We start from the raw sequence: 25992 nt of genomic DNA on the forward strand, positions 1-25992 counted from the left end.
ATTTAAGCAAAAATGAAAGCCAGAAAAAATAACCCACTATTAAGAGACAGAGCCATCATTAAACAAGATTAACTCATCTGCTTAGAGAGTCTAAGACTAATGAGGCAAGGATGGAGTTTGAGCATCTGACAAATGGATCATCTTCATTTTGTTGTTAGCTACTGATGATCAGCCACTGTTGCTGTACCTATCATCAGAGCTGAAGTTCCTGAATATCCACATGACTGACACTGGACAGTCTTCATATGTTTATATAGTGTTGCACACTCATTTACTTAACTATTAAAAAACTAAGGTACTGGTGTTTTCCCTTACCAATTGGAAATTTAGAGTAAGAAGAGATTAGGTACCTACTTCCCTCTCTTCATGTGCTGAGACAGATGTAGAACAAGTCTTACCTTCCAACTTACAGAATCTTGTGTTTCTTTTTTTTTTTTTTCATTGTATATATGAGAATTTTATTTATTTAAAAAATTTTTATTTTATATTGGAGTATAGTTGATTTACAATGTTGTGTTAGTTTCTAGTGTCCAGAAAAGTGATTCAGTTACACATATACATATGTCTATTCATTTTCAGAGTCTTTTCCACATAGGTTATTAGAGTATTGAGTCGAGTTCCCTGTGCTATACAGTTGGTCCTCGTTGATTACTTATTTTATATACACTAGTCTGTATAGTCTTGTGTTTCACTCAAGCTAAATTATCCTCCTGCTTATATAATGACAGGAAAAAAAAGTTAATTTATAGTATAGTGTTCCCTCTATTTTAATATACTATCTACACTCCTGATATGAATGGTTTCAGAGAGGACAACCTCTTGGTGGCATATTGGTATCTTACCTATTACTCTGTTGAGCCAGTCAGGAGAAATGTTGAGAAGAATCTTCTCTATCAGCTTTGATCCTACATGGATGCAGACCTTATATTTTCCATCAACTATGGTCATTAAAGCTGGCCTACAAAAGAGTAAACAGCTCAGGACCTTCAAAAAGATTTTCAATTAAAGAAATGTTTAAGTGTAATATAATTTCAAAAATCAGTTTTAAAAAAATATTTATTTATTTACTTATGTTGGCTGCACTGGGTCATTGTTGCTGTGGAAGGCTTTCTCTAATTGCAGTGAGCAGGGGCTACTCTCGAGGTGTGGTGTGTGGGCTTCTGATTGCTATGGCTTCTCTTGTTTTAGAGCACAAACTCTAGTGCATGCTGGCTTCAGTAATTACTACACATAAGCTTAGTTGCCCTGAGGCATATGCTATCTTCCCAGGCCAGGGATCAAACTGGTGTCCCTTGCATTACAAAGTGGATTCTTCACCACTAAACCACCAGGGAAGCCCAAATCACTGGGTTTTTCTGCAGAGTTAATTTTAATTCCTAAAACACTGCTGCTGCTGCTGCTAAGTCGCTTCAGTCGTGTCCGACTCTGTGCGACCCCATAGATGGCAGCCCACCAGGCTCCGCCGTCCCTGGGATTCTCCAGGCAAGAATACTGGAGTGGGTTGCCATTTCCTTCTCCAGTGCATGAAAGGGAAAAGTGAAAGTGAAGTCACTCAGTCGTGTCCGACTCTTAGCGACCCCATGGACTGCAGCCTACCAGGCTCCTCTGTCCATGGGATTTTCCAGGCAAGAGTACTGGAGTGGGGTGCCATTGCCTTCTCCGACAACACCAGGATGTCCTGAAATGCCCTAGAAATGAAGGGCTTTTATTTTAAAGAGTTTCAAGTGATAAATTAATAGATTTTATTTATTTCATATTCATTTTAAATTTTCAGATACTAATATAAGAAGACATAATTTTACCCTATTGTGCAAATTACTTTTAGAGATAAAATAAAGATGATAATCATATATTTCACAATCACAATTTCAAGTTATTTTTTTCCACTGGATTCTTTATCATAAAAAACAAACTGTTTTGCATGTCACTAAATAAAGACAAAGAAGTAGATACATACCATGATACAGTCTAAAGAACAAACAATATGAACAAAATGACATGAATAAAATTATTCTGTGTACTTTTAAAGAAATAGATATGCCCCTTTTAAAAATAAATTATTACAAAATAAACTGAACAGAATTTAGAAAGACTTACCAGTATAGGGGAATTCAGTGTAACCACTAAAACATGACTTGATTTTCTCTCTAAAAACTTACTTCCCCCTTTATCCATATGATGATTCTAGGTCCTTTTATCTTTTTATAATCTTTCCCCGGGGTATCTCACTTCTTCCATTCTCTTTTTTAAATTTGGATGTGCCATGTGGCACACGGGCCTTCAGTTCCCTAACAAGGGACTGAACCTGCATCCCCTGCATTGGAAGCACAAAGTCTTAACCACTGAACCTCTAGGGAAGTCCCTCTTCCTCCATTCTTGATTTCAACCAATACATGCTCAAAATCTTGTACTATTCAGTGTATACACTGGGTATACACTAGTGAATAAGAGAGATCTGGTTCCTTCACTCAAGGAACTTCAGAGTTTAGTGGTATAGAAAGACAATTAAGGTTTTCAATAATGGTGGCAAGATGCTTCAGTGGGGATAGAATAGGCTTCAGTGGGGATAGAATAGGCTTTTCAACCAACTGCACAGGGACAACTGAATAAAAGAATGAAGTTGGACTCCTTCCTTATACCACATATAGAAATTAACTCAAAATAGATCATGAATCTATATGTAAGAGCTAACTATAAAATTCTTGGAAGAAAATATAGGAGTAAACCTCCATGATATTGGCTTAGGAAGGATACCTTTCTTAGATATGATACCAAAAGCACATGCAACAAAAAAAGAGAAACAGATAATAAAAAGTGACAGCAAGGACATGGAGAAACTGCCACCCTCATTCACTGCTGGTAAAACTAAAATTGTGCAGCAGCTTCGGAAAACAGCTTGGCAGTTCCTCAAAAGGAGTAAAAAGTTACCACACAACCTAGCAATTCTACTCCTGAGTACATGCCCAAGGGAAATGAAAACATGGCCACACAAAAAGTTGTACATGAATGTCTGGAGAAGTATTATTTATAATATCCAAAAAGTAGGTACAATGCAAATATTCATCAATTGATGATGGATAGATAAAATGCAGTATATCCATACTGTTGTTGTTTAATAGTCAAGTTGTGTCCAACTCTTTTGTGACCCCAGGGACTAAGCCCGCCAGGCTCCTCTGTCCATGAGATTTCCCAAGCAAGAACACTGGAGTGGGTTGCCATTTCCTTCTCCAGGGGATCTTCCCAACCCAGGGATCAAACGTGTACCTCCTGTATTGGCAGGCAGGGATGCCCATATTATCTGGCAATAAAATGAAATGAAGTACTTGATAAATGCTACAATATGGATGAACCTTGAAACATGTTAAAAAAAAAAAAAAAGAAGCCAGTCATAAAAGACTGTACACTGTATGATTACTTACATGAAATGTCCAAAGTAAGTACATCTATAGAGCCAGAAATTTGATTAGTGGGTGCTCTAGGTTGGTGGGAAGGGAGAATGAGAAATGGCTACTTTGGGGGAGGGAGAGGTGAAGGTGATCTAAAATTGATTGTGGTAACAGTTGCAGAAGCCTGTGAATATACTAAAGCCTTGGAATTTTACATTTTAGATGGGTTAATTTGATGGACTGTGAATTATATCTCCGTAATGAGGTTTTTCAGAAGACTATGCAAGTAAATGACTCCAGGTACACACACAGGGCACTTTAACAGAGAACAAAGGAGGTGACTAAAAAAAAAGTCTCTCTGATGAAGGGTCCCTCAACTAAGACACAAACGAGTCAGCCTTGTGGAGTCAGGCAGGGGGGAAAGCAGGCAAGAAAGCCCTAAGGAGGAAAAAGTCAGAGTGCTAAAAACCTTACAGAAGGCCAATATCAACCCAGAGATAAAGGCAAGGATAGTGTAGCAGATGAGTGTGATAGGAAATTCTGGAAAGGTTCTAAAGGAATGGAGTGGTTACTCTGTTGGCTGTGGAGAATGGACTTGGTGGAGATAAAGGGAGGAGGGGACCTTGCATCTGAATCCAATCTTCTTTTTCAGACAGACAAGCAACTTTCAAAGTAAGAGCAAAGTTCATTTACTTATTCATAACAAACATAAATATATGTAAAGAGAAATAAGACTAATGGATTATGCTTCTATAAATTTTCTTATTTAAAGTATTCCATGATAACATGCTGAACATATTTGCATTTGGTTTTTAGATATTGCAGTATTTAGAAATAGAAAAGAGCATAAAACACTGATTGCTAGTCTGCTATCCTTAATGTTTAGTGTGAAGATGAGAAAACTGAGGTGCAGAAAAGTTAAACATCTTACTAGCTTCCACAACTCAGGGGTTAGATCATATAATTAATTTTAACCTTTAAATCCTAATAATGTGTTAAGATGGGGAAATGAGTTTCTTATGAGCCATTTAGAACTTGGCTAAAAATTAAACCAAGTAAAAGGTTTCTTTAGGATATCTGCTTAAAGACAATAAAATCTCCCAATTACTGCTTTTTAAAAATTCCTGTTATGTTTACTGGGCAATTTTTGCTTTCATAAATAGCCATTTTTCCATTACTCAGGAGGAAAAAATTTATTCTCTTGGATTAGCTCCAGTTATTTTTCATTAGAAACAACTGATATATGTAACTTTTTGGTCATTTCTAGTCCCATAATAATAAACATTTCCCATCCAGCTGGCCTGCTTAGTTGCCTTACCTATAGTACATTTTCTTCATAGTAAATGGCAAGCAGCTAAAACATTGTTTGTAGATCTTGTTCTCATCTGTTTGTAGTTCCAATCCACATTTTGCACAGCCAGTGTATATAATATTGGGAAGAGAAGAAAAAATACTCTTCAGAGAACTGCGAGCATTTAGAGCTATTTTCTGAACTGCTGTAATGGGAAACACTAGCTCTAAAATCTGGGCTTTGATTAGAATCACTCCTGTAAAAGATAAGCAAAAAGAAATATCATAAATTAGGAGGCCAAAACCATATCTTTAATTTACAAACATGGTTAATTATCTGGTTGATTCACAGTTATTTATAGTAAAGGACACTGAGGTCTTGTTGTTGGTCTTCTCTACCCTTTTGCTAGACAATCTTACTCACTTATGGCTTCAGCATTTACTCTAAAGTGTAAGGGGTCATCTGCCTGAAACTAAGAGTAAAGATTTATTTGGCTAACTTGGTTGAAAAGATGGATGTCTGTACCAGGGAGGGCCCCACAGGATCCTGCTCAGTTTCACTACCAGGGACTGACTGTGTGCTGTGCTGTGCTTAGTCCCTCGGTCATGTCCAACTCTTTGCAACCCCATGGATTGTAACCCACCAGGCTCCTCTGTCCATGGGGATTCTCTAGGCAAGAATTCCCCTTGGCAAATGGGTTGCCATGCCCTCCTCCAGGGGATCTTCTCAACCCAGGGATTGAACCCAGGTCTCCCACATTGCAGGCAGATTCTTTACCACCTGAGGCACCAGTAAAGCCCAAGAATACTGGAGTAAGGTAGCTCATCCCTTCTTCAGAGGATCTTCCTGACCCAGGAATTAAACTGGGGTCTCCTGCGTTGTAGGTGGATTCTTTACCAGCTGGGCTACCAGGGAAGCCCACCAGGGACTAACTATAACAGCACAAAGTTTTTGTATGGTTTCCCAATGGGGAGTACATCTCCAGGGCTTGCAAGAATATTCCCAATTTCCAGCCTCATACCCCAAATGAAGTGAGGATATACCCTTTGTGCTATTAATCATCAAAACTATAGCCATCTAATTTGTTGTCTATATGTTGTTTATTTTTATCATTAAATCTAATTCTAGGTCTCTAACCCCAGCAAGTAGATGTTTTATGTAAAAGATATGTAACAGGAATTTCCTGGTCCCGTGGTTAAGACTTTGCCTTGCTATGAGGGGGGTGCAGGTTTGATCCCTGGTTGAGGAGCTAGGATCCCATATGCCCTGTGGCCAAAAAACCAAAGCAATGTTGTAACAAATTCAATAAAGACTTAAAAAAAAGAAGATAACAGTTGACTCCTCCATGACACCAACTTAAATGTAGCCCCTTTACTGCCTATGGCATTCTTCTTGCAGTGACCATCTTTATAAGCCTGTGAGGCTTCAGAGGCGGCGGGGACAGGAGGGACACATAAATAGGAAACAGGTTTAGAAACATACATGGCACTACAATACTACCCAAGATTTCACCAGTTAGTATAAATCTAGAGTCTTCTGTGGCCACTTACTTCCATTTTTGAAAGTTGTATCAAATTTTTGTTTGATGATGTAAAAATCTGTAAATTTTCTATTATCTGTGTTTATTTTCCAGAAATATTATTAATTTAAATTAACTGTTAGTATTAAAACAGAGCATGAGCCTGTGGGGCCATCCCAGATACAAATTCTTTTCTGTCCTCATTTCTTGTTTTTAAGAAATAGGATTCATTCAGCCTCTTTGACCTTCCCTGAGTTCCAATTCAGTTACTAATCTGGGAAGGGAGGGAATGCAGAAACGAAGAAGGAGCAGTCAAGAAACAACAGTATACCAGTGGGGCAGGGTCCTTCTCATAAAATAAATAAATAAATATATAATTAATAAATAAATAAATAAATAAATATCTTTGAGTTTTCTGCAGGAACTAACACCCCCATCCAGGTGGAGGATGGTAACTTCAGGCTAAAAAGCACAACATTCCTGGAACATTATCCTGTTACCTTACCACCAACCAATCTGAAGGAAGTCACACCCTTTCACATCCCAAATATTGCCCATAAAAACTTCTCCCTGAAAACCATCAGGGACTTAGGATTTTTTGAGCATGAGTTGCTCATTCTCCTTGCTTGGCCCTTCAATCTGCTCCAAACTCTGACATTTCAGTTCATTAGGCCTCACTGTGTGTCCAGCACATGAACTTACATTTGCTTAAAGTTAATAATAAATGTTTCCATGTAGAAGTGGGTATATGGAGTTCTCTGAGAATAAATCTCTGTAATTCAATTAAAAAGGGGGGTTTTGTTTTTTCTTGGCCATGACTGAGCTCTTAAACCTGTGAAGTCTGACACTAACTTGAAGTAGGTAGCATCAAAATTGAATTGAAATGTACAACACCCAGTTGGTATTCACAGAGTTGGAGAATTGGCTGTTGATGTGGAAAACAACAACAAACCATACATTTGATGTCAGAAGTGTTGTGTGTAAAAAGAGCTGACATCTGAAACAACTAAAAACCAAACAAAATGTATGAAACAGCAATTCTCAGGACATTAGATATCAGGCAACAAAGGACAGTGATCCCTAAGAGATGAGAAGCAAAAGATGTAAGCCTAGTAACTGCCCCAGCTTATAGACAAGAGTTTACTGGCTACAGTATAGGAAGGGAGACCCAGGCAGAGCCTGGTGGTTTCCCTGAACTGACAGCAGACACAGCTTTGGGTCTGGAAGGCTAATATCGCTAGAGATATCAGAGCTGGTTATTAGACAAGACAAAGGGGAACTCTGGAGAAAACTCTGGAGAGCTGCAGAGGGTACCCAACCTTGAAGAATTCAACTGAGTACTGACCAATATATGTAACTAGAGGACAAGAAAAGAACCATCCAAAAGTATTGAACAATCCCTGAAGCTTGTACAGAGATAGGAATAGTGTCTTCTCCCACTAGCTAGAGTGGAAAATCTCATAATCCATAAGGTATTGGGTAGAGAACTTAGAAGCTGTACTTAACAGGAAAATTTATGGCACTCAACTCCTACATTGGGAAAAAACATCTCAGTTACCTCCATTTCCACCCTAAGAAATGTAAAAAAAAGAAAGAAAGAAACCCAAGAAAGCAGAAGAAAGGAAAAAAAAAAAATCAGAGCAGAAATCAATGGACTAGAAAATAGAAAAATTAATGAATACAAAAGCAGATTAATAAAACTGGTAAAACTCCAGCCAAAATGATCAGTTTAAAAAAAAAGAGAGAAGGCACAAATTAGCAATATCAGGTAATACCAGTATTACTACAAATTCTATATATATTAAAAGGGATAGTAAGAAAATACTATAACTTTATGCCAACAAACTTTTATTGTTGTTGTGCCAACAACGTAGATTAAATGAACAAATTTCTTGAAAGATACAAACTATCAAAGCACACTTAAGAAGAAACAAGTAACTGGAATAGCCCTATATCTATTAAAGAAATTGAATTTGTAGTTAAAACCTTCCAATAAAGAAAACTTCAGGACCAGATAGGCCTGAAGGAGTTCTACCAAACATGTATGGAAGAAACTAATCTAATTCTAAATAAACTCTTCTAGAAAACTGAAGAGGAAAAGCTACACACCAACACATTCTATGAGCACTGCTCTAACACCAAAACCAGACAAAGATACAAGAAAACTGCAGACAAATATCCACCATGATATAGACATAAAAATTCTTATTAACAGATATTCGCAGGTCTCTCAGTGGTAAAGAATATGACTGCCAATGCAGTAGATGCAGGTTTGATCCCTGGGTTGAGAAGATTCCCTGGAGAAAGAAGTGGCAATCTACTCCAGTATTCTTGGCCTGGGAAATCCCATGGACAGAGGAGCCGGGTGGGCTACAGTCCATGAGTTGTGAAGAGTGGGACATGACTTAGTGACTAAACAACAACAAGAACAAAAAGCAAGAATTCCCTGGTGGTCCAGTGGTTAGAACCCAGCACTTTCACTGCTAGGGCACAGGTTCAGTCCCTGGTCAGGGAACTACCTTACAAGCTGGATGCAGAAAAAAAAAAAAGTTTTTTTTAAAGCTTTTTTTGATGTTGAGTATTCTTGAAGTCTTTATTAAATTTGTTACAATATTGCTTCTTGTTTGTGTTTTGTTTTTTTGGCCTCAAAGCATGTGAAATTTTAGCTCTCTGACCAGGGACTGAACACAAACTCCCTGCATTAGAAAGGTGACGTCTTAACCACTGGACCACCAGGTAAGTCCCCAAAAAGAATTTTTACCCAGAATATAAAGAACTCTCAAAATTCAATAAAACAATGAAGCCAACTTTTTTGGTAAGTAACAGATTTCAATTGATACTTCATTAAAGAAGATATATAGGTGGCAATTAAGTACATAAAAGATGTTCAACATCATCAGCCAATAAGTAAATGCAAGTTGAAATTATGATGACCCATTACTACACATCTATTAGAATGAACAAAATTAAAAATTATGTCCATATCAAATGTTGAGGTGGGTGTGGAAAAAACAGAACTCATACACTGCTGGTGGAAATGTAAAATGGTACAACTGCTTTGGAAAACAGGCAGTTTCTTTATTTTTATTTTTTTTGGCCGTTTCTTTAATAGTTAAACATAAGCCTATCATACAATCCAGCTATTGATTCAATTCTTGGGTATTTACTCATGAGAAAAGAAAGACTATGTCTGAATAATGCCTTGCACTTGAATGTTTATAGAAACTTTATAATAGCCAAGAACTGGAAACAACCCAGATGTACATCCATAACTGAACAAATAAACAAAGCATGGTGTATTTGTATAATAGAATAAAGAATGATTTACTGATACACACAACCACATAGACACATCTCAAAGAATTTGCTAAGTTAGAGATGCCAAACAAATGATTCCATATATATAAAAGCCCAGAAAATTCAAACTAATCTCTAGTGACAGAAAGCAGATTGACTACCTGGAAGGATCGGGGGCAGGGATGAGGGATAGATTTGCGGATGTTAAAAAAACCTTGCATTCCTGGGATAAAGCCCACTTGGTCATGATGTATTATCTTTTTAATATGATGTTGGATTCTGTTTGCTAGAATTTTATTAAGGATTTTTGCATCTATGTTCATCAGTGATATTGGCCTGTAGTTTTCTTTTTTTGTGACATCTTTGTCTGGTTTTGGAATTAGGGTGATGGTGGCCTCATAGAAAGAGATACAAAGAAGCAGGTGATGATTTCATGACTGTGGTGTTGCTTTCATGGGTTTCATGTCCATACTTACCAATGTGAATGTACACACTTTATTAAATAAGGGTAACTGCCTATATGAAAATTATATCCCAAAAATCCTGTTAAAAAAAATTTTTTTTAATCTAACATTCTGAACCAATTTGAAAAGCACTAACTGAAATGTCCTATTAACTTCATATAACCCAAGTCTTACATTTCTGTGGATGAACCAGAAGAGGGCAGAGCATGCTAGTAAAAAACCCCAAGAAATTGAGTTGAGAATCTTAGCATGTGATATCTTAGGAGCTTCAACTTAATTTATTTGGGATCAGATTCTTTTCTTTAGAAAAACTGTAAAAATAATCTTACTTAACTGAAAACAATTCTAGCATTTAATGAAATCTAAAGCCATCTATAAGAATTCAGAAAATTATTTATGCAAATTGGAGAATAAAGTTAAAATTTACTGTCAAGATCCAAAGTTCCTGAGCTATTTGTAATAACTCAACCTATCAAATCACCAAAAACAGTAATTTTTTTTTCCAAAAACAGTAATCTTACACAAATTCTGAGGAAACATTTTCACCAATTTTTTCTTCATTAAAAAATTTAAATTATATAACAATAAACCTGTAGATACATCTCATTTTTTTCAACCTTTATTTGCCCTCTAAATTTATTTGCTATAATAGCCATTGGAAAGCTTTCTATTAGTTTCCGAAACTGATAATCACTGACATTTACTCATTATTGGCATTTAGCAGCCCTAACTATAGCTTTAAATGCTGTTTAATTTGTTATACCATCAACCAGGAGTTAGCATCTTTTAGCATCATGTCCATAGTTAAGAAGCCAATGCAATTTAGTGGAAAGTATTGGTATTTCCCACTAAAATTGTAGCAATTTACCTAGTTATTTATTTTTGCTCTTTTACTCTCTCTTCATTTCAAAGTGTATAGCATACTGAACCTAAAACATACTCCTTCTACTACTTCACTCAAAAGAAATTAATTATATTTTGCTCATGGAAATTGTGTGAATGTGTATATAAAATTCATCAGGCATCCTTCCATGTGGTATGCTTCTGAGAATGAAATTTATACACACACACACACACATATTCAAGTTCAGGAAGTATGTTATTACAATATACAAAACAGTAAATAAATTCTATAAATTCTGTATCAATGTTAATTATTTTTTAAAAAATAGCTGCTTATTTAGTTGGCTGTACCGGGTCTTAGTTGTGGTATGTGGGATCTAGTTCCCTGAGGAGAGATCAAACCCGGGCCCACCACATTGGAAGCGTAGAGTCTTAGCCACCGAACCACCAGGAAATTCCTCAATGTTAATTTTTAACAATCATGTATAGATGATAGCTTAGTAACTTAATAAAATATTTATCTCAACAGTGATTCTGATTTGAGTCACTATTCTATTTCTGGCTTATTAAATGATAAGCTACTTATAACTATATGCAAAAAAGATTTTTAAGTATCTCTTAATAATTAGAAATTAATCTCAAAGGATTATAGGCAAAAAGTCAGGAAGAGGTTAGTATCTGCTTCAGCTACTTACAGAGATCTCTATTTCATTTTTACATTCAGTTATACATTTTTCCTACAAATGGCAGCTTCTTTGCTTATATTAGAACTAGCAATGTCTTTTATAAATAAGATCTTACCTGAATGCTTTTCCTCTAGGTGTGTTGCTAAATCCGACATCTTCACAAAGGAGGGTGTGTTTTTTTGAAATTTTGCTTTAAATGTAATTGCCCTTATATCATCATCAAACAGGCACTCACAGGATGACCATGGTGTTGTATGCAATTCTAGGTTCTCTAGGATGCAATTGCGCTGAACAAAAAGATATTTAAATTCCCAAATATAATCTTAAACAAAACAAAAACAAAAAGTTACCAAAAGGAAATTATCTAGGATCAAAACCAGATTAAACAGACTGACCTGATTAAATCAATTAAATACAACTTTTATCACATTAAGGAATTTGGATTTAAAAAGGCAAAATATGAATGTTGTATTAAGGCAATAAGAATGGTAGAGATAATTTTAACAGAATTTTTTCTAAAGATTACTTGGTCTCCTAAACAGTCATAATTTATCATAACCAACTGTTTATTCAGAAAAGCAAACTCTCACTCTGATTATCTACAGGAAAGTTTTTTTTTAAATAATGACATAGAAATGGATACATGTCTACCATAACCAATATTACTCAATGATTTTTCAATACCTTAGTTTTCTTATTTAGCTAATTTTTTCAGAACGACAACAAAAAAACATTTAGATTCAGTTGCTCCTATTTTTAATTCTTTCAGTAATAATTCTGAGCCACAGTAGCACACACTTTCTTGCCCAACAATCAGACTGTGCCGTGCTGTGCTTAGTCGCTCAGTCATGTCCAACCCTTTGCAACCCCATGGACTGTAGCCCACCAGGCTCCTCTGTCCATGGGGATTCTCCTGGCAAGAACACTGGAGTGGGTTGCCATGCACTTTTCCAGGAACAATCAAACTATATATTAATAAATTCAACTTTAAAACTATATTAAAACAAAAAGAAATTTCTTAGTACAACGTCTTCTATGACAATTGTCTTTTTATTTTCCCACATACTTCAGGCTATAAATCTAAATCACACATCTCATCTACTTCCTCAGTTTCTCTGGACAGCTATTTTTTTGTGGGTAATTTTAAAACAAGTCAGTCAATCTGTATAGACAGAGCATCGTTAGAAAGAGCTAAAGCATATATATTCCAAGTTGTTGCTGAAAACCAATCAGTATTTTAAAACAATTTTTCTTATTACAGAATACATGCTTGGAAATCACAGGTAAGATAAGCAAAGAAATAAATGGCAGCTACAATCAACACCTCAAAATAAATACAGTTAATATTTTAGTGTCCATGAAGTTGTTCTCAATTTGTTTGATTTTTACTTACTATGTCAAATATATATTTCATATATCATTAAGTATTATTCTACATTATTTTAAAATACTACATAATATGTCATTGCACAGATACACCAAAATCTTAAAAATTATTAGTGCAATCCTCTCTTTGGGGACATGTTTCTTATTTTTCACTATTATAAATTTAGTGCTATGGTAAAATATTTTTAGCTACATCTTTATGCATAGTCATGATAAATTCCTATTAAGTGTCATTATTAGGCCAAAGGTATCCCAAATTCTAAGGCTTTCATATGCACTGTCAATTGTCCTCAAGAAAGGTTGTTCCCCTGAAACTAATACATTGTAAGTCAATTATGGGCTTCCCTGGTGGCTCAGATGGTAAAGAATCTGCCTGCAATGTGGGAGACCTGGGTTCCATGTCTTGGTTGGGAAGATCCCCTGGAGGCAGGCACGGCAACCCACTCCAGTATTCTTGCCTGGAGAATCTCAAGGACGGAGGAGCCTGGCTGGCAGTCCATGGGGTTGCAAAGAGTTGGACATGACCGAGCGACTAAACACACACACACAGGTCAATTATATTTCAATTAGAAAAAGAGAAAAAAAAAGGGTTGCCAGTTTACATCTTCTATAGTCTACAAGAGTGGTTATTTCCCCATATCTTCTCTACTGATTTCTTAGGACAAAAATCAGTTATCATTATTATTTTATTTGTCTGCCTTCCATTGCTAGTAAGAATAACTTTTTTCATATATTTATTGGCCACTTTAATTTCTTCTTTGAGGACCTGCCTGTTCACTTCTATTGCTCATTTATTCTCACAAGTATTTGACTTTAGAGTATGCTATTATTTGATGACAAAACACAATTTTTTTCTGGTTTTTCACTTGCATTTTAATTTTGCATATGGTGATTTTCATGTATGGTAGTTTTTGTTACAGCATTTTATTTAACCTACTAATCTTTAGGTTCCAAATAAGTTCACTTATATTTTCTTCTAGTACTTACTGTTCCTTTTTAAAAGTATTTGAATTTCTAATGCATCCAGCATTTATTCTGGCAAAAATATGAAGCATAAGTTTAATTCTTATTTCTTCTCAAATTGTTTGATAGATATTTCAAATATATCTATTAATTTTTAAAGAAAAAAAATGTGCTTTAATTTTTAAATTATAAAACAAAATATACTTTTTATAAAATATTTAGACAGTAAAAGAAAAGTAATAGGCAAAGTAAGATTGTCTGTGTTTCAATAAAATAGATAATGGGTACTTTAGTTCATTGTATTATTCTGTCTGTATGTTTGAAGCTTTTTTATACTAAAAGGTTTAAAGAATAAATGCAAATTCCATACATGCATAAAATTCAAACTAAAGATATAAAAAAATAAAAGCCACATAATACTACTAGAGATGACTAGCATTTTAGTACCTGTATTTCCAGATTTTTTAAAGTGTATATACATATATATCTGCTTTTATTAAAATGGGATCCTATTATACATGAAGTTTTATAATCTACTTTTTTAAACTAAATATTATATCTATACATCTATCCAGGCTAGTGAACATACATATCTTTGACAGTGAATATATTGGTGTGTCCACCAGACCACAAATGACCCCCTTAACTACTTCCTCACCCACTAAAATAAGCTTACATATTTCAACTGGTACTTTTTTTTGTTTTAGCCTTTTAGCACAGCATGAGGGACGTTAGTTCCCATGCCTCCTGCAGTAGAAGTGCAGAGTCCTAACCACTGGACCGCCAGGGAATCCCCCAACTGGTACTTTTTGACCCTGTCCTACAGGCCACAGTTGACTGAATCAAATGCAAACTAGGCAATCAGATTCTCTTTACTGAGAATTTAGAAATGGGACTGGTCTCTTAAAAGGAAAAGTAAAACAGGAGCTATAGAGTAACAATGTGCTATCCATAATGCTGAGAAGCAGAGAAAGTCTAGAGAAAGTAGCTACTAAGTAAATAAAGCAAATCCATGGAGATGTTGCCTGGACGCAGAAAACATCTCTGTTCCTAGTTCCAAGTCCCCCTGAAACCCATCACTCTTGCCCTATTTACTTGGAGATACTACTGTACGCTTCCAATATATCCCCCTTAATCGTTTAAGTTAACCATGATGGAGTTCCAGTGTGAAATTCAAGCCTTCAGTGCCCAAGTTTAAATACAACTTCTTAGTACAGCCAACAGACTGCACAACCTTCATGTGCAAGCATTTCTACCTCTGTGATTTTTTTCTTATCATTTGAAACAAGCTATTTCCTCCTCAAACTTGCATCTTTATTCCTTAAAGACAGTGGGAATTTTAAATGGCTGCCTAATCTATATTTTATTCTTCAATCATTTATAAAGAAAGTATCTACTAGTGCAGGCAGTGCTGTGTGATGAGGATACAATGGTGAACAGGCTAATCAGGGTGCTTTTAGTCACAAACTTTACAGCCTACTGAGAAATTTAGTTAATTATCAAGCAAGCACATCAGCTGGATCATCTGTTTGTGTTAGGTGGCACAAGTGCAATACAAAGAGTGACGTGATAGGGAGTGATTATGTATATTCATGTGTGAGGCCTCTCTGGGGAAATGAAATTGGACAGCCATCTGTGTGGGAGAGCTGGAGGAAAAAGCACTCTAGGCAGGGGAAATACATAATTCAAGATCCCAAAGCAGGAAAAAGTTTGGCGTGTTCAAGAAACAGAAAGGAGTTGAATTCGGGTTAAGCTAGTAAGTCTAAGGGAGACTGAGCAGTACCAAGACAATTTGTGATACAATGCTATACTTTAATCATGAATTAAGGGTGTGAAGGAATATCAAACCTCCATGCAGATATAACTGTGATTTTGCATGAAGCATAATCACAAAGGTTGGGATCATTTGTATTATTCTGTGCTTAATTAGTAATGTCATGAGTGTACTTTATTGTAATCGTTATATTTTTAAAAATATTAGACTTCTATTAAATGATTTCAGGAGAGTATAGCATTGGAAAGGCACTTAGTTCTGAATAGCTTATTTTATGCATACCAAATTATTACCAATAAGTGTAATTTATGTCCCTAGCCCACCCTCATTAGGACTTTAACTGTAACCAATGCTTGCTGCATATCAGGCATACCAAATTCCTACCAGCAACACATATTTCAAAAAAAATGGGAATTAATTTCTTATTATTTTTCTCCAAAACATCAACTCTTTTGTCTCTAGTATTCAGTAATTACTGCTTGACAATCACCTCTAATTATATCACCTAAATGTGAGTTGTTACCCTTGGGAACAAGGAAAACAAGGGCCCAATACAGACAGAATAATACAGAGAATGCCTCAAGAAAATACTAAATGATAGACAGAATACTAACAATTTGTGAAAGGAGAATCACTTATTTAAATGATTCTTCAAAATTGGATCTTGAGGTATTAAAGCAGATATTAAAAAACTTGAAATAAAAATAAATATGCTGAAGAAATGAACAAAGAAACTACATCTTAATTCATGGATTTATACATTTTCAACATTAACCTAAATATCAAAGAACTATCTAGAGAAAATATACTTCCTCTTCTATTGACCAAGTAACTATCAGCTTTAAAGGAATATTCATATTAAGCATAGAGCAATCTGCTTTGCTACAGCTCCACTATAACTGGAATGTCACCTTTGATCTACATTCTGCTCAGCATGCAGCAGACTCATGTTCCCGACCATGACATAGTGGTCAATAATGATGGTTTGTCTATCACTGACACATGTTTTTCAGATTTCTCAACCAAACAAATATTTGCCACTGTTTGATCTTAACATGAAAGCCAAAATTCAGACTTATCTCAAATCCTAGTTACGGGCTATTAATGATTAAGAGAGGCAATGTGATAGATCCTATCTTTAGATAACTATTTTGAAATAGAAGTTTGCAAAGAAACATTAACTCTTTCAGGTGAAAAAAGAATGGATCACATACCTAATCAACCTCTGAATTAATTTAACAGAGTAAAATAACTCAGAAGCCACTAATTAAACTGTCTCTGATTGTTACAACTAAAGGATCTAATATAAATGAAGATGTTACACTATTTTATTGAAACATAAATTCAGTTCAGTTCAGTCGCTCAGTCATGTCCAACTCTTCGTGACCCCATGGACTGCAGCATGCCAGGCTTCCCTGTCCATCACCAACTCCCGGAGTTAACTCAAACTCATGTCCGTTGAGTCGGTGATGCCATCCAACCATCTCATCCTCTGTTGTCCCCTTCTCCTTCCCCCTTCAATCTTTCCCAGCATCAGGGTCTTTTCCAATGAGTCAGTTCTTCACATTAGGTGGCCAAAGTATTGGAGTTTCAGCTTCAGTATCAGTCCTTCCAATGAATATTCAGGACTGATCTCCTTTAGGATGGACTGGTTGGATCTCCTTGCAGTCCAAGGGATTCTCAAGTCTTCTCCAACACCACAGTTCAAAAGCATCAATTCTTTGGCACTCAGCTTTCTTTATGGTAACTCTCATATCCATACATGACTACTGGAAAACCATAGCCTTGACTAGACGGACCTTTGTTGGCAAAGTAATGTCTCTGCTTTTTAATATTCTAGGTTGGTCATAACTTTCCTTCCAAGGAGCAAGCGTCTTTTAATTTCATGGCTGCAGAACCATCTGCAGTGATTTTGGAGGCCAAAAAACTAGTCTGTCACTGTTTCAACTTTTTCCCCATCTATTTGCCATTAAGTGATGGGACTGGATGCCATGATCTTACTTTTCTGATTGTTGAGTTTTAAGCCAACTTTTTCACTCTCCTCTTTCACTTTCATCAAGAGGCTCTTTAGTTCTTCTTCACTTTCTGCCATAAGGGTTGTGTCATCTGCATATGTGAGGTTACTGATATTTCTCCTGGCAATCTTGATTCCAGCTTGTGCTTCATCCAGCCCAGCGTTTCTCATGATGTACTCTGCATGTAAGTTAAATAAGCAGAGTGACAATATACAGCCCTGACATACTCCTTTCCCTATTTGGAACCAGTCTATTGTTTCAATTCCATTTAATTTAATACTTCATAAATGATTAACTGATGCTGTAAAGAAAAATGTAATCATGGGTCATACTTTAAACATGAACATTCTATGGATGTCTAATAGTCCACGCTTTTAAAACAACTGGAATAAAATCCTGGAACACAGTAATTTATTAAACAGTAACACTGTGACTTGAAAGAGTTAATGCAACTCCTCTAACATCTGCCCTGTAACCAGAGAGGAGTTTATTTATCAGAGTACCTTGGCTGAATAAAAATTGTAGAAGCATCTCCAGAATTAAATTTTTAAACAACATTATCCAAGGAAGGTAAGATCTTCAATCTTCACTAAAAAGGTAAAGTAGTATACTTGGGAATAAATGAAAGCTTTTATTTTGCTGCCATTAATTATAGAGGATTATAGATCATTGAATTGTTTATAGGTGGTAAAAAGTTGTAACAAGAAATCTGTAAAAGAATATTCAATCATGCTCAATTATATTTCAAACACTGTCTGATCTCCAGAGTCCCTTCATCTTAGGCTCATAAGCATTAATCATTTACTTATCTATAAATAGATTAAATACTTTTTGGTGTATTTACCTTTTTTCCTTTGAAGTTGAGGGTACCAGGCTGCTCCAGGACCCCATAATACAAGCACATAATGTTGACCTTGGGTCTGTTCCACTGTTAACATAACTTTCCTTTGCTTTTGTCCTCTATAACTGTATAACGCCTCTGGAAAAGGAAAAGAAATATTTAGTTGGCATTACTCTACTGCATGTGATATCTTACTTCACCGTCTAATGATAAATATCTAGTGATAACCAAATGGTACACTAAGACAGTCCTGTACTTAATCTTCTTTTAATCAAAATAAAGTTATCTACAGTATCACGTTAGTTTCAGGTATACAGCACAGTGATATATATACTCTTCTTCAGATTTTCTTCCGTTATACGTTATTATAAAATATTGAGTACAGTTCCCTGTGTAATACAGTAGGTCCTTGTTATATCTTAATTTTTTTATAACCCAAAATTAATGAAGTACCCAAAATATTTACCTGTCAGTACAGTGATATCAACAACTCTTAGAATTGCATGGACTAGTATGTCTGGCTGAAGCTGCTCCAATTCTATGAATTCTATACTGCTCATTTTCTGAGGATGCCTCTGAGGAAGATCTCTGAGATAGGAATGTTTTGAAGATACATATGCCAGTAAGTCTTGAAGTACAACATTACTAATCATACTGGAATCTTGGAAAGAAAAAAAAAAAAGACCATATATACAAAAGAGGGAAATGTTATATTTTCTTCTTGATAACATAGCATTTTCTTAGAACTGTATTTTATGTTGCAAAGTGTGATTAAATGTCAAACATGATTTCATTTCTATAAAGCATGTAGCTTATCCTTGAACCAGTTTAGATGCCAAAATAAGCTTGATGTTTTTAACCAATGGAAATGGAATTATTTATCATCTGCAAAACAAAACAAAACAAAACTGCCCTGTTCCCTTACTTCTGTATTTCATTAACAGTATCATTTTTCTACCAATTAACCAAGACCAATATTTCAGTTTTTTTTTTTAATTGGGGTATAGTTGCTTGACAATGTCATGTTAGTTTCTGCTATACAACAAAATGAATCAGCTATATATATTTATATATATATATATATATATATGCATCAATTATTTTTTTTGACTCCTCCATTACCCTGTTGTATCCAACCAGCGCCCTAACCCCTGAAATCTGATTTGAACACGTCTTCCTCAACTATCCCAACCACCGCTATTCTTCCTCAAGACTGTTAGCATTTCTCATCTGGAACACTGCTCTAACTGGCCCTCCCAGAACATGTCTTATTCTTTCTCACTTTTAAGCCTCTGCCCTCACCATATTCACTGGCTACAATGCTGTCAATCTCCTCTTTAACCACCCATCTGAATACTACACAGAAAAACAACCACTAGAGACTCCCAGTGCTAGGGATACAAAGACATGATCCCAAGGCTGAAGAAATTATCAGCCTAGAGGCTGACAACCAACACTGGGCTTAGGATATAGGCGACACGTGTAAGCATTCCTAACAGCACACCTAAAGACCTGTCCAGGGAAGTTGGAAGAGGCTTTCTTCATTGAGGAAATATTTGAGCAATGCTTTGGGAAAATGCCTAAGAAAAGGTTTCTAGGTAGTAACTGGGAAGAAGAATATGTTTCGAGGTAAAGAGAAAGGGTTAGTAATCCTTTACGTATCTCAGATACTTTTGGTATTCTGATAAAGCATATGGACCCACTATCAGAATAATATTTTTATAACAACTTTATTGGAATATAATTCACATACATGAAGTTCACCCTTTTTATTTTTTTTTGGCCACACTGTGTGGCTTGTGGGATCTTAGTTCACCATCCAGGGAATGAACCTTAGCAGTGAAAGTGCAGATTCCTAACCACTGGACCACCAGGGAATTCCCAAGTTTACCCTTTTACAGTATACATTTCAGTATTTTTGCTTTTTGTACTTCACAAAGTTGTGTGGCTATAACTATTATCTAATTTTATAACATTTTTATTACAGAGTAATGTTTTAAAATTCATTAACTGAAATAGGATAGTAAAACCAATTATATAGAAATACAGTAATCAAAATATTTTTAAAACTGAGGATAACTTATGTGCCTCATTAAAACATTAAATAATAAGATATAGCAGAGTATGCAGCAAATACTATAACTTCAAAGTATGCCAAAGTATCATGTGGATAAATAATATTCAAGTTATCTCCAACAACTATAATATGATATGAAAATATATGTGCTTTCCATTGGTGATCAAGTCACAAGTATTGAAAATATTACTGTGGATTGTCACCTTATTCATAATGGAAGGAAATGCCAATTTTCAGTAGGCAATTAGTGAAAATAAAGATGTAATACTTATGGGTAACAGAGATGGGGTGCGGTGAGGGGAAATTGATGAAGGCAGTCAAAAGGTATAAAGCTTCAGTTATAAGATAAATAAGTACTGGGGTGTAATGTACAACAAGATAAATATAATTAACACTGCTATATGTTATATATGAAAATTACTAAGAGAGTGAATCCTAAGAGTTCTCATCACAGGAAAAATATTTTTTCCTCTTTCTTTAATTTTATCATCTTTTATCATCTCATTCATATGAGATGATATTCACTTAACTTACTGTCATAATCATTTCATGATGTATATAACTCAAATCATCATGTATTATGCTGTGTACCTTAAACTTACACAGTGCTGTATGTCAATTATATCTCATAAAACTGGCAGGAAAAAAAAGGGATGTCATATCTTCCCATCCAAGTTTATGAATGGTTTAATGCAGAGGGATCAATTTTCACAGACAAAAGTAGGAAGAACGTTTTAGGAGGCTAATGACCATCCAGCAGATGATAAGAGCTGGAAACTAGGCAAGACTGCATGAAGGAGAAAAGGGTGACAGACTTGTGAACTAGTTCAGAGGTAAAATCTAAGAAACAATCAGATGTGGAGGGTAAAGAAAAGATTGCAGAAGACAAGATTTCTAGTATAGCTGAGTGTATGGATAAAAACTAATGTTCTAAAGTTCCCAGAACCTGATATGAAATCTATTCTAATTAAGGTTACTTAATTTATAGATGAATTTTACAAAACAATGGTGATATCATAACAAAGATAATGAGCATAAAAAAAAGAACAGATAGCATGAAAGATGAATGAGAAAGAGAGGAAGAGTGAAGATAAGACCAATTACATTATAGCAAAACCCAACTCCAAATATCTCCTTCTACAGCTCCAGTTTATTCACCAGGCGTTCTGATTCCTCTTTCACAATATTTCCAGCACATCTGGAATCAGAAGAGCTGGGTTCAATTCTGACTTTGTCAACAATGACTCTTCTGAACTTGTACATAACTTTCCTGGCCTTTATTCTTTATCTGCAATAAGAGCTTTGGAGGGAGGGGAAGCTCCCTAACATCAAATTATTTACTAATTCTTGCTTCATAAAAATTTGTACAGAAACATTTGATTACTTAGATCCAAAATAAAATAGTCTACTTCATGGAAACACTGTGTTAAAAGTTTTATTTATATATTTAATTTAGTGATATTTAAGATAAATTTATATCCTGTCACATTATCAGGGCTAAATTTGTAAAATTTATAACACCTTACTATAATGAGAAAAGAACAAAAGTTCTACATGTATGTTGATCAGAAGTAAGCTCTCCTGAGTTGTAACAACTTGCAAAAATAAAAACCAAAATTGACTTCTTCTTTCAAAAGAAAAACAACTGCAATATTTTCAAAGTATCAACTGTCAACTCTTTTCAAAACAGTTATCTAGTCATACGAAAAAGCCTTAGAACATACTTTATTTAGCTCCTAACTTGTGTAACCTGTGAAAAACAAGGCAATACAAATTTCTATGTAAGCAGAAAAACTAATTTGAAGTAACCTCTAAAGGCTATTTAACTAGCTCAATATTTTTCACATTATTCTGCAAAAACCTGAAGCTACCCAGAGTTTCCATGGCATATTCTCCATCCAGAACTGGATCCTTAGATCTTCATAAAATTATTGAACTAGAGCAATCTTACTTGAATCTAGTTCAGTCTTAAAATGAGATCTACAACATCTGTCTCTCAAATCCCTTGAAAAATACTTACATTTATGCTATTTTCATTAGTTTAAAACATTCTTTACCCTTCCATTGTATTAACAACTATAAAACATCTGTAAGAACATCTCTAAAAGCCATTTGACTCCTTGGAAATGTGCTTTCTAAGACGTAGCAACTTCAAATGTTCATAATAAAACATTAAACTTAAATCTTTTAAAGAAATTCCAAAACTAAAAATAAAAAAACAAACCCAGGCTGCTTCTGACCACTTACTCTTTTACCAATCAGAATAATCTTATCAAATTTCATGAAAATCTTCCTGGGATTTTGATTGGATTTTTATTGAATTACAGATCAACTTGGGGAGAACTGAAATCTTCACAATGTTAAATCTTTCAATCAATGAACAAAACATGTTTAGTCTTTTAATTTTTCACTTAACAACGAAATTGTTAAATCCACATGATAATATTGTAAATGGTGCCTTGCTTTTATTTGTTACTAGTTGTTAGTCGCTCCATTCTAAAATGCAATTGACTTTTGTATATTAACCTTTTATGTGGCCACCTTGCCAAACTTTCCCATTATTTCTAATAATTTGCTTGTAGTTTTAAGAGGGGAAGGATTCTTTGTAAATCTATAAATAATAATCATAATAATCTATCACGTTATCCACAAACAGGAAACTAATACTGTCTAAATATTAATGTTATTAACTAAACTATAAATCTTACTCAAATTTTACCAATTTTCCCACTAATACTCTTCTTCTGTGTAGCATCTTATCCAGGATTCTACATTACATTTAGTTCTTATTTTTCTTTACCCTCCTTCAGTCTGCGGTAGTTATCAGTCTTGTCATTCATGACCTTGACACTTCTGAAGAGGATCGATCAGCTACTTTGTAGAATGTCTCTCCATTTGGGTTTCTCCAATGTTTACTCATCACTGAAATGAGGTTATGCATTCTTGGCAAGAATATCACAAAAATTACGCTGTGTCCCTGTCAATGCAACATAGTAAGGAATTCAAAGTATCCTTAATACTGAGAATACTCACCTTGATCACCCACTTAAGTTGATGTCAGCCAAGTTTCTTCACTATAAAGTTATTTTTCCCCTTGTATGTTGATAACTACATTAGGGAGATACTTTGAGATGATGCAATGCTATTTCTCCCCCAAACTTCCACCTACTAATTTTAGCATCTATTAATGGATCCTTGTTTGCAATATTTATTACTGAAGTAGTTACCTAATGGTAATTCTCTGTTTTCTTTCTTCTCACATTTATTCATTGGAATTCCAATTTATCCAATGGAATTGTGAAAAAGAGCTCTATCCTTTATTTACTTGCTTACTTATTTTATAAGTTAGTTAAATATTTATATCAGTATGAATCCATAAATATCTTATTCTAAGGGCTATAATCCAATACTATCTTTTCTTTTTTTCTTATATTGCTCCAGTTTTTGCCAGTAGGCTGTCCTTCAAGTTGGCTTTTGTGTTCTTTCAAAACAACCCTTTTCTGACACCATGAAAGTTCCAGGCTCTTCTCAGATTTTCTTCGCCCCAGGTCTGTAATCAACCACTTCTAGCAGTGCTGATTCCTTTTACAGACCAAGATATGGGCACTAGGTAGGATCATTACTACTGAGGTGTCACTGCTTCTGTGTCCTCTCAGCAGACAGAACTAGGAAATTTATGTACTGAGCATAATAGCCCATCCATACACTTATATCTATATTTCTGTATTCCTTTATCTATTTGCTTTTATATATATATTGAAGACTATGAGCTTATACTAATATCTCTGGCTCTAATCCAAAAGGTTCCCTTTAATCTTCCCCCTTTTTTATATATAATTTCTTCCTGTAACAATGAAAAACCCAATTCTCATTATCTATTACATATTTATTTACTTGTTCAATTCTAGTACATAGACAAAGCTGTTGCTAACCCATTCCTCCTTGAGAAACACTTCTACTAACTAGATTACAGCACTTATGTACAGCTTTTTTTCCCCTTGGCCTTACAGAATCCAGTCAATACACTGTTTTCCACGGTTTCTTAGGTTTGTTCTTTTGTCCCCACTACCCTTCTGTATAGTAATTTTTTTGTTCTGATGTATAGATATTTTCATATTGTTGTAATTCTATCTTCAGGATAGATTCTTAGAAGTAAGCTTGCTGGGTTGAAATCTGAGTACATATATAATCCTGTTGCTGCTGCTGCTGCCGCTGCTGCTGCTGCTAAGTCACTTCAGTTGTGTCCGACTTTGTGCGACCCCATCGATGGGACACCACCAGGCTCCACTCCGCTGTCCCAGGGATTCTCCAGGCAAGAACACTGGAGTGGGTTGCCATTTCCTTTAGGTATTGCCAAATAGCCCTCCACAAGGGTTGTAGCAATTTACATTCCCACCAGCAAGGTTAAGTGAGCCTGTTTCCCCACAGACTCACCAACAGAATGTGTTGTCCTATTTTTTAATTTTTGCCACTTTGATAGGTGAAGAATGACATCTCTATGTAGTTTTAACTTTAATTTCTCATGTCTCCTTCCCATTTTCCCATCAGGTCCCTTGTTGCTTAATTTTTAAGAGTTTTCCATATACTAGAACACTAGACTTTTGTCTAAGGTGTATGCTGCAATATTCCTTCCAAGTATGCCAATTGTCTTTTGGCTTCATGTATTTTTAGTCCTTAAAATTTTTATTTTTCCATAGATAAAAGTATCAGTCTCATGTTTTTACTGCTTCTGGATTTGGAGATATAGTAAGAAAGCCTTTCCCTACACCAAGATTAGAGAGAAATTCGTTTATGTTTCCTTCTAGTAGTTAGATTGTTTTATTTTTTTATATTTATATTCTTAATCCACTTGGAGTTTATTCCTCTATTTGTTATCAGAATTTGTTAACCAAAAACTCAGTTCACCTTTTTGTGGGTGTCAAGTCAAAAGACAATATCAATCCAAAGATTGAGAGAAGGAAGGATTTATTACTTGCAGCAAGTAAGAAGAATACTGGGGATGTTTCCCAAAGCAGTGTCTTCTGGAACAGCAAATTGAGGAAGTTTTAAGCTAAGGGTAGATGCATAGTCAGGCTTCCCTGGTGGCTCAGCTGGGAAAGAATCCGGCTGCAATGCAGGAGACCTGGGTTCGATCCCTGGGTTGGAAAGATCCCTTGGAGAAGGAGACGGCCACCCACTCCAGTATTCTGGCCTGAAGAATTCCATGGATAGTCCATGGGGTCACCAAGAGTTGGACATGAATGAGCGACTTTCACTTTTTCACGAAGAGGTTTGGGCTAGTGTATGCATATTCATGAAGGGACTTTGGGAAGTAGGCAGAGACCAAATTTGAAAACGTCAACATCATCATCCTTTAGGTTCAGTTGTTCAGGTGGTTCACCACTTCAGGCTCATCTTTATTTCTCAAACAGAACTGGGAATCTTTATAACTAATATTTTATATTTGCTAT

General features: G+C 35.3%; 1 protein-coding gene across 30 annotated transcripts in view; it reads right to left on the reverse strand.

Moving 5' to 3' along the window:
- The window catches only part of SHLD2 (shieldin complex subunit 2), a 114160-nt gene that overhangs the window by 11219 nt on the left and 76949 nt on the right, over positions 1–25992 (reverse strand). For 23 of the 30 annotated variants that reach the window (XM_081562690.1, XM_081562680.1, XM_081562699.1 and 20 more), the window contains 5 exons: positions 18932–19126; positions 18469–18603; positions 11602–11808; positions 4705–4933; positions 843–958 (listed from right to left, as the gene is read on the reverse strand). In XM_081562690.1, coding sequence (XP_081418816.1) covers positions 843–958; positions 4705–4933; positions 11602–11808; positions 18469–18603; positions 18932–19126 — 882 coding nt within the window. The remainder of the gene's footprint in view (positions 1–842; positions 959–4704; positions 4934–11601; positions 11809–18468; positions 18604–18931; positions 19127–25992) is intronic. The other 7 variants (XM_081562752.1, XM_081562725.1, XM_081562709.1 and 4 more) reach the window with 1 other exon arrangement.

This window comes from Giraffa tippelskirchi, chromosome 2 (genome assembly GCF_054371585.1).
Source record: "Giraffa tippelskirchi isolate mGirTip1 chromosome 2, T2T-mGirTip1v1.2.pri, whole genome shotgun sequence".
Lineage (NCBI taxonomy): Eukaryota > Metazoa > Chordata > Mammalia > Artiodactyla > Giraffidae > Giraffa > Giraffa tippelskirchi.